General features: G+C 42.2%; 1 protein-coding gene across 5 annotated transcripts in view; it reads right to left on the bottom strand.

Moving 5' to 3' along the window:
• The window catches only part of drc3 (dynein regulatory complex subunit 3), a 51643-nt gene that overhangs the window by 17147 nt on the left and 22363 nt on the right, over positions 1-12133 (bottom strand). For 4 of the 5 annotated variants that reach the window (XM_068055952.1, XM_068055955.1, XM_068055954.1 and 1 more), the window contains exons 7-8: positions 6489-6601; positions 4927-5101 (exon numbers count right to left, since the gene is read on the bottom strand). The exons of the other annotated variant lie outside the window; for it this stretch is intronic. In XM_068055952.1, coding sequence (XP_067912053.1) covers positions 4927-5101; positions 6489-6601 — 288 coding nt within the window. The remainder of the gene's footprint in view (positions 1-4926; positions 5102-6488; positions 6602-12133) is intronic. 5 annotated transcript variants of the gene reach the window in all.

The following is a 12133-nucleotide window of genomic DNA, read 5'->3' as shown; positions in this document are numbered from 1 at the left end:
TGATAAATTGAGCAACGCCATCTTTACTACTGGCAGCTGCCAACAACGTCGCAGTGACGTTTCAGTGCATGAGGCTGCATTTGCGCATGTGCATGTACTGCACCACCTAGTGGCTGCATTGACAGCAAATGCTGCCTTTCGGTAAAGGTCCGACACAGTCTAGCAACACCCTGCTAAATGGTTCTCCAAAAACTGGTATGGGAATTAGAGGTGCCGATTTTATGGTAGGTTGCGGTTTTCCCACAATCTGGCACATATGGCACTTTTTACAAAACTGCTTCACATCCTTGGAAAGACCTGGCCAGTGAAAATATTCCCGCATGTTCTACTATAGAAATTTCATGGGCTATCCTTAATATTTCCCAGTGATACTTGGGCGGTACCATGTGGTGAACAACCGTCCATTCTTCATCCGTATGCCTGTGAGGAGGTCTCCACTTCCTCATCAGAATCCCATTTTTAATAGTAGCCTTCTGGAATTCCCTTTGCATCAACTTCTGTTAGAGCATCTAGGGAATCCTTTTCCATTTTAAAACCCAAGTCCTCAAAAAAATTTAACAAAAAAATGGAAGCACCTGTAACACCCTTCACAAATGTTGTAATTCCCTGCTCCCCACACGACTCATCTCTCACTCAATTTTCTGCTTTTTCTCCTTGCAGAAGAGACTGCACAACTCCAGGGAGAGACAGAGAACCAGGGGCAGTGCTCCAGTGAAAGTCACCCTGACCGTAGCAGAGGCGGTGGCCTTGGAGATCGGCAGGGTGGTGGAGTGCATGGGCATTGGTAATGGAGAGATGGGGGTCTCCCAGATACCTGGTGACAGAATTACATATCACACTGTCATATGGCACATAACAATCAATAACATCAATTTCCTGTCACCACGAACTGAAATTTGAACAATGTTGACTTTTACCCTTTTCCCGTGTCAGTTCTGATTCATATCTTTCATCTCCCACAGGTCCATCAGACATAACAGAGGAACTGGAGTAGGAGGAGACCGCAGAGGAGATTGCGCACTCTGAAGAAGCACCATCAAATGACTCATGCGCATGCTCCACCAGCTCAGATGCGTATACCTCGGTGGGGACTCTGAGGGAAGATAGATGTGTTGTCACATGGGGAGCTGCACACAAGAGAGCACGAGTAGGTATTGGTGATTGGGACAGCAGTTGAAAGGCCCAGGACACACCAAGCACTGCTCAGCTGGACAAAGATGCTGAGCCTCGGGTGTTGTCCATGAAGAAAATTATTCTGGAGCAACAACAGAAATCTGTGAGATTCTGCAGATATTTCCAGAGACAGAGACACAGTGCATGCTTGGAGAGAGTTTGGAGGAGTCCATTTCAAACAAGAATGCCACAATGTCTCAGGTCTTTGTGTTGATTTCCACCTCCATGAAAAGCATGGCCACCTGCATGGAACATCAGACACAGCAGGCAACTGAATGCATGCTTTCCCAGACCAATGGCCTGCATAGTCATTCTGCCACTTTAAACAGGATGGAGGAAAGCCTTGCTGTGGCAGTTCTGTGCCTCACTGAGGTGCAACAAATTGCACTCCAGCTCTTAGCTACCAGGAAAGTGAGGGTGGACCATGAGAGGGAAGATGGGGAAAGGGCACATGGAAATGGGACATTGCTCAAGGCACTCCTACTTCTCATTCATTCTGCCCCTCAATCAGAGCCTCACATGCTGCCTCCAGCCTTGATGGACGAGCCTGCCCCTGCGTAGGTACAGGTGGGGCAGTCTTTGGTGTGGCCCAGAGGATAGATGCCATCGGCATCGCAGCTGTCACAGCAAGAGAATGAGCAGCTTGCCTCTAGCTCTGCTGAAGCCACTTGGATAGCACCATGTAGAAGTAATTGGAAAAGGAAAGACTTTTTAGTTGCACAAGAGGATTTACTTGTGGGTGATCGTAATAATGTTGGTGTGTTAATTTATTGCAAAATGTGAAAAAATCATGCAATTTATTTCACGTTTCTATTGTCCATTCTTCTCCATTGTTGCCTCCCATCTTCCAAATGGATATTAGCCTTCAGGAGGATGGTATGACCAAAGTGGAAAATGAGCAAAGGGTGTGAATGAGATGGAGAGATTTGACTGTGGGAATGATTTGAGGGAATGAGGAGCAGTCCTCACCTTCCTCTTCCTGTAGCTCCAGGCCCCTCTGCAGCACGATGTTGTGCAAGGAGAACTGGCTAAGGTAAATAGACAAAGGCATGAACAGTGGGAAACCTTTAAAGAAACAAATTAAAAAGTTCAACAAAAATACATTCCATTGAAAAACAAAAGGTCAGCAGGAAAAGCTCATCCGTGCTTACTCAAGAAGTTAAGGATAGTATTAAATTAAAAGAGGCTTACAATGTTGCAAAAAATAGTAAGTCTGAGGATTGGGAGTGTTTTAGAAACCAACAAAGTTGATAAAAAAAAGGAAAAATAGAATGAGAATAAACTCGCCAGTAATTGAGTAATTTAGCCAGTAATATAAAAAGATTGTAAGAGTTTTTATAGGTATATAAAAAGGAAGAAAGTAACTAAAGTAAAAATTGGTCCCTTAGAAGCAGAAACAGGAGAAATCATCATGGGAATGAGGAAATGGCAGATGCAGTGAACAAATATTTTATGTCTGTCTTCACAGCAGAAGACACAAGTTCCATACCAGAAATAGATGGTAGCCTAGGGGCACAAAAGAGTGAGGAAATTAAGGAAATTAATATCAGTAGAGAAAAACTGTTGGAGAAACTTAAGGGACTAAAATCTGACAAATCCCTGGGATCCGATGGCCTACACCCTAGGGTTCTAAAACGGATAGCTGCAGAGATAGCGGATGTGCTAGCTATTGTTTTCCTAAATTCCTTAGATTCGGGAATGGTGCCATCAGGTTGCAAATTGGCAAATGTTACACCACTTTTCAAGAAAGGAGGGAGAGAGAAAACAGGGAAGTACAGGACAGTTAGCCTAACAGTCATAGGGGTAATGCTGGAATATTATTTAAGAAATCTTAACAATACACTTAGAAAAGCACAGTATAATTAGAACAAGTCAACATGGTTTTACTAAAGGGAAATACTGTTTGGCAAACAAATTCAAATTTTTTCAAGGATGTAACTAGTAACGGAGAACCAGCAGATGTAGTATACATGGATTGCCAAAAGGCATTCGATAAGGTTCCACATAAAAGTTTAATACACAAGATAAGGGCTCATGGAGTTAGGGGTAATATGTTAGCATTAATAGGAGGATTAGTTAATGGACAGGAAACAAAGAGTGGGCATAAATGGGGCATTTTCAAGTTGGCAGGCAGTGAATAGTGAAGTGCCACAAGGATCAGTGCTGAGGCCTCAGCTATTTACAATCTATATCAATGACTTAGATGAAGAGACAAAGAGTAATGTATCCAAGTTTGCTGATGATACAAAGGTAGGTGCAAAAGTAAGCTGTGAGAAGGACACAGAGGCTGCAAAGATATATAGACAGGTTAAGTGAGTGGGCAACAAGATTGCAGATGGAGTATATTGTAGGGAAGTGTGAAGTTATGCACTTTTATCGTAAGAATAGAAAAGCAGAATATTTTATTTTTAAAAAAGGTGTGAAACTTCTAAGTGTTGATGTTCAGAAACTTAGGTGTGTTCGTACAAGAAACGCAGAAAGTCAACATGCAGGAGCAGCAAGCAATTAAGAAGGCAAATGGCATTTTGGCCTTTATTGCAGGGGGATTGGAGTACAGGAATTGCAATTCCTGTAATTGCTGCAATTGTAGAGAGTTTTGGTGAGACCACATCTGGACTACTATGTGCAGTTTTGCTCTCCACATTTAAGAAAGGATATACTTGTATTGCAAGCAGTACAGCGAAGGTTCACTAAATTGGTTCCTGAGATGTCCTATGATGAGAGGCTAAGAGGGCCTAAAATCTCTGGAGTTCAGAAGAATGAGAGGCGATCGCATTGAAACATAAAAGATTCTGAAGGGGATGGACAGGGTACACACAGAGATTGTGTCCCCTGGTTGAGGAATCTAAAGCCCAGAGGCACAGATTCAGGATAAGGGGCTGATCATTTAGGACTGAGATGAAGAGAAATTACTTCACTCAAAGGGGTGTGAATCTTAGGAATTCTCTATCCCAGAGAGTTGTGGATGCTCGATCGTTGAATATATTTAAGGCTGGGATAGGCAGATTTTCTTAGTGCTGCACTGGAGTGTCAGCCTAGATTTTGTATCCCAGTCTCCAGGACCTTGAGCCCATGACATGTTGGTTCAAAGACAAATGCTACAACTGAGCCACAGCTGACACCTCTAATTCTGCGTTCATCATCCAAATCAAAAGGCTGGTTTACTTCAACATCTCTATGCGGTTCAATATTTTAAAGGCTTGCATCATGCCTCCCCTTCATCTTGTTCATCAAAAGTAGGTTCAGCAGAAGACCATTTCAGTAATATTGTCACTGATGGCCTTTGGGTAATAGCTACCCACTAGTGTGTTAAAAACACAACGGCAACCAGGAAGTTGCCAGATGTGGTTTCTAGTCTCTACTGAGTTAAGTGACCTGAGTTTAGACAGCAATGCAGTTGCTACAACTGTCCTCAGTAGCAGGGCAGGAGAAAAGCAACCAGGGCTCAGTCCTGAGTGATTTAATATTTGATGGTAACTGGTTGAGGTGGTGTTTGTGAAAACTTGAGGTAGATCTACATAGACTATAAAGGTGCAACACTAGGCTCACTTACATGATAGCCATGATGTCATACCTCTCCTTGTAAATGCATTTCTAGGTCATTCTGTTCCACGGCCATATCCTTCATTTAAAGTACACTTTAACACATCAGTTACACATTACAAACACCAATAACCTCCTCTTCTCTTTACAGATGTTGACTGACCCGCGTAGTTGCAGCATTTTCTGTTTTAACTTTGATTTTCTTCCTACCTCTTTGTTTTTGTCTTCAAATTCCTTGATGACTTTTACTCCTCTTTGCTGGTTATCTTCAATTGCTTCTCCTAGGCATTCCAAAAAATGTTCCAGTTCCTTCTCACGATTGTCATACCCTTTAAGACCATATTCAAACAGCTTTTGGCAAATGTCGGTGAACTCAACCTTGTATGTGGTAAATTGTCAAGGACGCTGTCATGTATGGATTATAAAGAACGCCCTAACGCAAACCGCATTTCATTTTGTAAAATGTGATTTTCGCGAATAATTAAATTTATTGCCTTTCATTTTTTTTGCTCATGCTATATTTTACTGTAATGTTGCACATCTTTGAGTTTCTGCAGAGCAATGAGCAGTATAATTGCAACTGAACCAGTGTCAGTTCTTCATTTGTAGCAGGCATAATAACAAAACTCCCCTCCCTGCAACATGTTTGCTAATCACCTTTCACACTTTATGTGTGAGTCTAGACAGTGAATGTTTGTAGCTTTTCTACCACCCAGGGAATCTCAGCTGAACCCGATCATGTTGTCTCCATCTGGCATCCACCACATAAACCCACTTCTAACGAGGATCTCCGCATAATGGTCAGGAATAGGAACCCTGCCGATTCTTTCCTCCTTAACCCAGGGCGCAAAGGCAAATTGTAGTACAGCTGATATCAGCTAACTCAGCACAGAATAATTATCGCAAATTGTATTTTCCGGTCCTGTCAGGTTTGGCTATTCCCTGCCTTAACCCGGTACCAGGCTCTAAAATTGAAGTTTAAAGAATCGCTAAACTATTTGCAAGTTTCTAATGTTAAAAAGTAAGAAAAAATGCGTTTCTATAGCATCTTTCACAACTCGAGGCATACCAAAGCGCTTTACAGTCAATGAAGTAGCTTTTAAGTGTCATCACGCAGCAAGCTCCCACAAACAGTGCGATCATGAGCAGCTAATCTGCTTTTTTATGGTATTGATTGAGGGATCAATATTGGCTCAGTTAATTTCTTTCCAACATTAGAAATTTCACCATTAGAGACTGTCCCAAATAGCTCAACAAGTTAATCTAATCAGCAGCTAAGTCATATGAATCAGGTTAAGTGTGAACGCAGAGCAACAATACAAGCACTACCATTGCTCTCAGCACTCCTGATTAGAGAAGGTGAAGTGATGCCTTGTTGGAAGTCGATGTTGGATGCAGACAGAGTTCGGAAGAAGGGTCATTGACCCGAAACGTTAACTCTGCTTCTCTTTCCACAGATGCTGCCAGACCTGCTGAGTGGTTCCAGCATTTCTTGTTTTTATTTCAGATTTCCAGCATCCGCAGTATTTTGCTTTTATTTTTGGATGCAGACAGGATTGGGCTCAACGGGAGTACTTGAAATTGTTTTGGTGCTACTGGGCTTTAATAATTACCTTCACAAAATTGTTCTGATGTGTGACTTCATAAACCCCAATTTGTTATCCATGGGTGTAAATATGAAATGAAGATGGAGCAAACATAATAAAGTTTGGAGGTAACAACAGTGCCCCATTAAACTGCTTAATACATACAGGACATTTGTAAAGGGATATATTTCCACGAATTCTGGCACTCCAGGTAGCAGTAAAAGCTTTCGTGCTTCAAGATCTTCTGTGAACATAGTGTTAAACAGACCAGGTCCATTCAGATATTCTACATAAGCGGCCTTAAATAAAGAAAGGAGTTATTAAATCAAGAAAAAACTTGCTTCACTGCAAGAGGAGCTATGGCCCAATTCTAAGCACAACTTCAAATTCAAGTGGAGTAAATAAAGAATCGTAATGCAGTGCAAATGTTTGCATCAGCAATCAGGGTGTTCCTCACTTGTAGAACAATTCTGGTACAGTGGAAAGTGTTTACCCCCAACTGAAAAGTTACACAAAATCATTGGACCTCCCAGCATGCCCTGTGTGCACAATTCTGCCACCATACTTAATATAGTATAACATTGGAATTAATGAGTTATACAAATTATTCATTTATCCGAACTGGGAGGTTTCTCAAACTGTTTGGATAGTTGGATCTCTTTAACATTTCCATTTTCTACACTTGATTTTTATTCTTGATTCTCTTCCTGATTTTCTTTTCCCTTGAATGTCAACTTAACAATATAGGAAAGTTACAAAAGGAAAATTTAGAAAGGCAAAAGAGGGAGTATAATGTACTTCACCTTAGTTTTCACAAAAAAGGTGAATATTGAAACTGTAGAACAAGAGGTGCATTAGTGGAGGTTATTATTCAAGGAGGTACAATAACTTAAAGAAGTTAGAATAAGGACCTGACTTGGGAACAAAGCAAGAATGGTATTGGTTAGTAACAAACCATGCTGTAGATTTATCCACGCGGCCATCAGGCAAGTTTTTTCATTAGCTAAGCTGACACATGCAGATGTCACCCTGTTCAATAACTTCCAAACTAAACTCCTGAGGAATCCAGACAGAGCTTCTGTTTGTCTATTAAGAAGCACATTCTTTCCCCATAGGTACTCTATCCGTTTACCCAATTAAAGATAGTTTATGTGCAGGTCAGCAGAAGGTGCTGCCTTAAGGATCTGTGAGGTACTACTGGAGTTTAACCAGCTAACATTGCACAGTTTACCAACACAGAGAACTGGCAAATTTCCCACTGCTTCTCCCTACCCACTCAGGCTTACAGGATTATCTGGAACTGTGTGGATGAAATCCCAGCCAATGTTTTCAGGTTTGCCTCTCCGGGTTCCTTTAATTGGCTCACATTGGCTGGTCAATCAACAGTGAGTCAAGAGTAATCGAGAGGTAGTCGAGAGACTCACCTGGCTCACGTATCAGATTTTTTAAACCTACCACAGAGAGTGGTCTTAGTTCTCAACTTTCATTGCCAGGCAGGTCATCTTAGGGAGCCCATGAAGACCCTTCTTGCCTCCACCGCTCAACTGGGCACTGGCTGGGGTTGGCGGTGCAGGGAGTTACATCTGACAGGCTACAGAACTTGAATTTCCATTGGAATTAGCATATGTTCTGTAACTTCTGTTTTTATTGTAATCATAAAAATTCTGCCAATCTGCAGGGTTATGGTTAACAACAGTTTTTTTTTAGATTTTATAAAGAGTTTGCAGAAATCAGTTGGGAGAAAATAAATATCAAATGCAAATTAAACAGACCTGCAGTCTCTCCACAATATTTCTAGTACTTGGTGATGTTTGGAATTTTTTGTGTGATCTCAGGGTATGCAATAATGTAATGCCTGGTGACAACAACACCTTCAGTTTCCCAACTCCACACCTCCCCATGAGAGGAAGTGAATCTGCTACCACCAGAATATTGCTGTGCTTAAGTTCTCCAACTTGTTATGTCTCCACTTAAACCCAAATGCCCTTAAACTCCTCTCTTGAAAGTGCTGAATACAGTCAGTCATCCCAAAGGATGTCTCATGCGAGAGTCTAAACTGGGCATTTTTGACAGCTTTTTATTCATTCATGGGATGTGAGCTGTCGTTAGCAAGGCCAGCATTTATTGACCATCCCTAATTCCCCTTCAGATGATGGTGGTGAGCCACCTTCTTGAACCGTTGCAGTTCATATGGTGTATATACGCCCACAATGCTGTTAGAAAGGGAGTTCCAGATTTTTGACCTAGCGACAATGAAGGAACGGCAATATACTTTCAAGTCAGTATGGTATGTGACTTGGAGGAGAACTTGCAGGTGGTGGTGTTCTGATGCATTTGCTGCCCTTGTCCTTCTAGGTCACGGGTTTGGAAGGTGTTGTCAAAGGTGCTTTGGCAAGTTGCTGCAGTGCATCTTGTAGATGGTACACACTGCTGCTCTGTGTGCGGGTGGAGGAGGGACTGAAAGTTTAAGGTGGTGGGTGGGATGCCGATCAAGTGGGCTGCTTTGTCCTGGATGGTGTCGAGCTTCTTGAGTGTTGTTGGAATTGCTCTCATCCAGACAAGTGGAGAGTATTCCATCACACTCCTGACTTTGCTTTGGAGATGGTGAACAGGCTTTGGGGAGTTAGGAGGTGAGTTACTCACTGCAGAATTCCCAGTCTCTGACCTGCTCTTGTAGGCACAGTATTTCGAACATAAGAAATAGGAGGAGTAGGCCATTCAGCCCCTCAAGCCTGCCCTGCCATTCAATAAGATCATGGCTGATCTGTCCCAGGCCACAACTCCTCTTTCGGGTCTGCTCCGCCTAACCCTTGACTCCCCAAGATTTCAAAAATCTATCTACCTCCTCCTTAAATACATTTAGTGACCTAGCCTCCACAGCTTTCTGAGGCAGCCAATTCCAGAGATTCATCACCCTCTGAGAGAAGAAATTCCTTCACAACTCAGTTTTAAATCTGTGCCCCCTTATTCTGTAATTATGTCCCCTAGTTTGAGATTCCCCCACTAGTGGAAACATCTTCTCAACATCTACCGTCAAGCCCCCTTAAAATCTTATATGTTTCTATAAGATCACCTCTCATTCTTCTAAACTCCAATGAATAAAGGCCTAACCTGTTTAGCCGTTCTTGATAAGACAACACCTTCATCCCAGGAATCAGCCGAGTCAACCTTTTCTGAACTGCCTGCAATGCTAGTATATCCTTCTTTAAATACGTGGACCAAAACTGTACGCAGTACTCCAGGTGTGGCCTCACCAACGCCCTGTAGTTGTAACAAGACTTCCCTATTTTTAAACTCTAACCCCCTAGCTATAAAGGCCAAAATTCCATTTGCCTTCCGAATTACTTGCTGCACCTACATGCTAACCTTTTGTGTTTCATGCACAAGAACACCCAGATTCCTCTGTACTGCAGTATTTTGTAGTCTTTCTCCATCTAAATAATAATCTGCCTTTTTATTCTTCCTACCAAAGTGGATTACCTCACACTTTCCCACATTGAACACCATCTGTCAAGTTTTTGCCCACTCATTTAACCTATCTATATCCCTTTGCAGATTCTTTGTGTCCTCATCACAACATGCCTTCCCACCTATTTTTGTATTGTCAGCAAATTTGGATACACTACACTCTGTCCCTTCCTCTAAGTCATTAATATAGATAGTAAATAGTTGAGGCCCCAGGACCGATGCTTGTGGCACCCCAACCTGAAAAAGACCCATTGATCCTGACTCTCTGCCTTGTGTGTGTTAGCCAGTCCTCAATCCATGGCAACACATTACCCCCAATACCATGAGCTCTTATTTTGTGCAATAACCTTTTATGTGGCACGTTATCAGACGCCTTCTGAAAATCCAAATACACTACATCTACTGGTTCCCCTTTATCCACTCTGCTTGTTACATCCTCAAAGAACTCTAACAAATTTGTCAAACATGATTTCCCTTTCATAAAACCATGTTGACTCTGTTTGATTACATTATGTTTTTCTAAATGTCCTGCTATTTCTTCCTTAATAATGCACTCTAGCATTTTCCCAATGACTGATGTTAAGCTAACTGGTCTGTAGTTTCCTGCTTTCTGTCTCCCTCCTTTCTTGAATAGGGGTGTCACATTAGCAGTTTTCCACTCCGCTGGTACCCTACCAGATTTCAGTGAGTTTTGGTATATTATGACCAATGCCTCCACTATCTCTGCAGCTACTTCTTTTAAAACCCTTGGATGCAGGCCATCAAGTCCTGGAGACTTACTTGCCTTTAGTCCCATCAGTTTGTCCAGCACCTTTTCCCTCATAATACAGATTGTTACTAGTTCCTCCCTCCCATTTACACCTTGCTCATTTATTATTGTTGGGATGTTTATCGTGTCCTCCACCATGAAGACCAATGCAAAATATTGGTTTAAATTATCTGCCATTTCCCTGTTCCCTGTTATTAATTCGCTAGTCTCATCCTCCAAGGGTCCCACGCTTACTTTAGCTACTCTCTTCCTTTTAATATACCCGTAGAAGCTCTCACTGTTTGTTTTTATATTTCTTGCCAATTTACTCTCAAACAATTTTCTCCCTCTTTATTAGTTTTTTAGTCATCCGCTGCTGTTTTCTAAAAAATTCCCAATCCTCTGGACTACCACACATTTTCGCCACATTGTACGCCTTTGTTTTTGATTTGATACTCTCCTTAACTTCCTTTGTTATCCACAGGTGGTTCATTGTTCTCTTCGAGTCTTTCCTTCTGACTGGAATAATGTTTGCTGAGTGTTATGAAATATCTGCTTAAAAGTCTGCCACTGCTTATCTACTGACTTCCCCTATAGTCTATCTTCCAAGCCCACTTTAGACAACTCTTTCTTCATACCTCTGTAATTGCCCTTGTTTAAGTTAAAGATACTGGTTTGAGATCCGAGTTGCTCACCCTCCAACTGAATTTGAAATTCTACCATATTATGATCGCTTCCCCCTAAAGGATCCTTAACTACGAGATCTCTTATTAATCCTACCTCATTTATATGGCTGGTCCAGATAAATTTTTGGTCAATGGTAACCCCCAGGATGTTGTACGTGGGGGATTCAGCGATGGTAATACAGTTGAACGTCAAGAGGAGATAGTTAGATTTTCTCTTGTTGGTGATGGTCATTGCCGGGCACTTCTGTGGCACAAATGTTACCTGCCACTTATCAGTTCAAGCCTGAATGTTGCTGCTGCTTGTCTTGCTGCTGCTTGTCATGCTGCTTGTGCGCCTACTTCAGTATGTGAGGAGTTGCAAATGGTACTGAACACTATGCAATCATCAGCAAACATCCCCACTTCTGACCTTATGTTGGAAGGTCATTGATGAAGTGGAAGATGACTGAGACTAGGACACTACCCTGAGGAACTCCTGCAGCAATGTCCTGGGGCTGAGATGATTGGTTTCCACAATAACCTCAACCACCTTCCTTCATGCTAGGTGTGATTCCAACCAGTGGAGAGTTGACCCCTGATTCCCATTGACTTCAATTTATCTAGGGCTTATTGATGCCACACTTGGTCAAACGCTGCCTTGATGTCAGGAGCAGTCACTCACACCTCACTTCTGGAATTCAGCTTTTTTGTCCATGTTTGAACCAATGCTATAAGGTCTGAAGCCGTGTGGTCCTGGCAGAAACTAAACAGAGCATCAGTGAGCAGGTTATTGCGAAGTGCCTCTTGATAGCACTGTTGATGACACCTTCCATCACTTTGCTATTGAACTACGGCAAGGCATCACAACAGTGTCTAATCCTGTCCTCACACAACATCCATGCGCATAGCTGTACTTTCCAGCAGCCGTCACTGGACAGGGCTTAGGAGTG

The sequence above is a fragment of the Heterodontus francisci genome, chromosome 24 (genome assembly GCF_036365525.1).
Source record: "Heterodontus francisci isolate sHetFra1 chromosome 24, sHetFra1.hap1, whole genome shotgun sequence".
NCBI classification, from domain to species: Eukaryota; Metazoa; Chordata; class Chondrichthyes; order Heterodontiformes; family Heterodontidae; genus Heterodontus; species Heterodontus francisci.
This window is presented reverse-complemented; position numbering and strand designations above follow the sequence as displayed.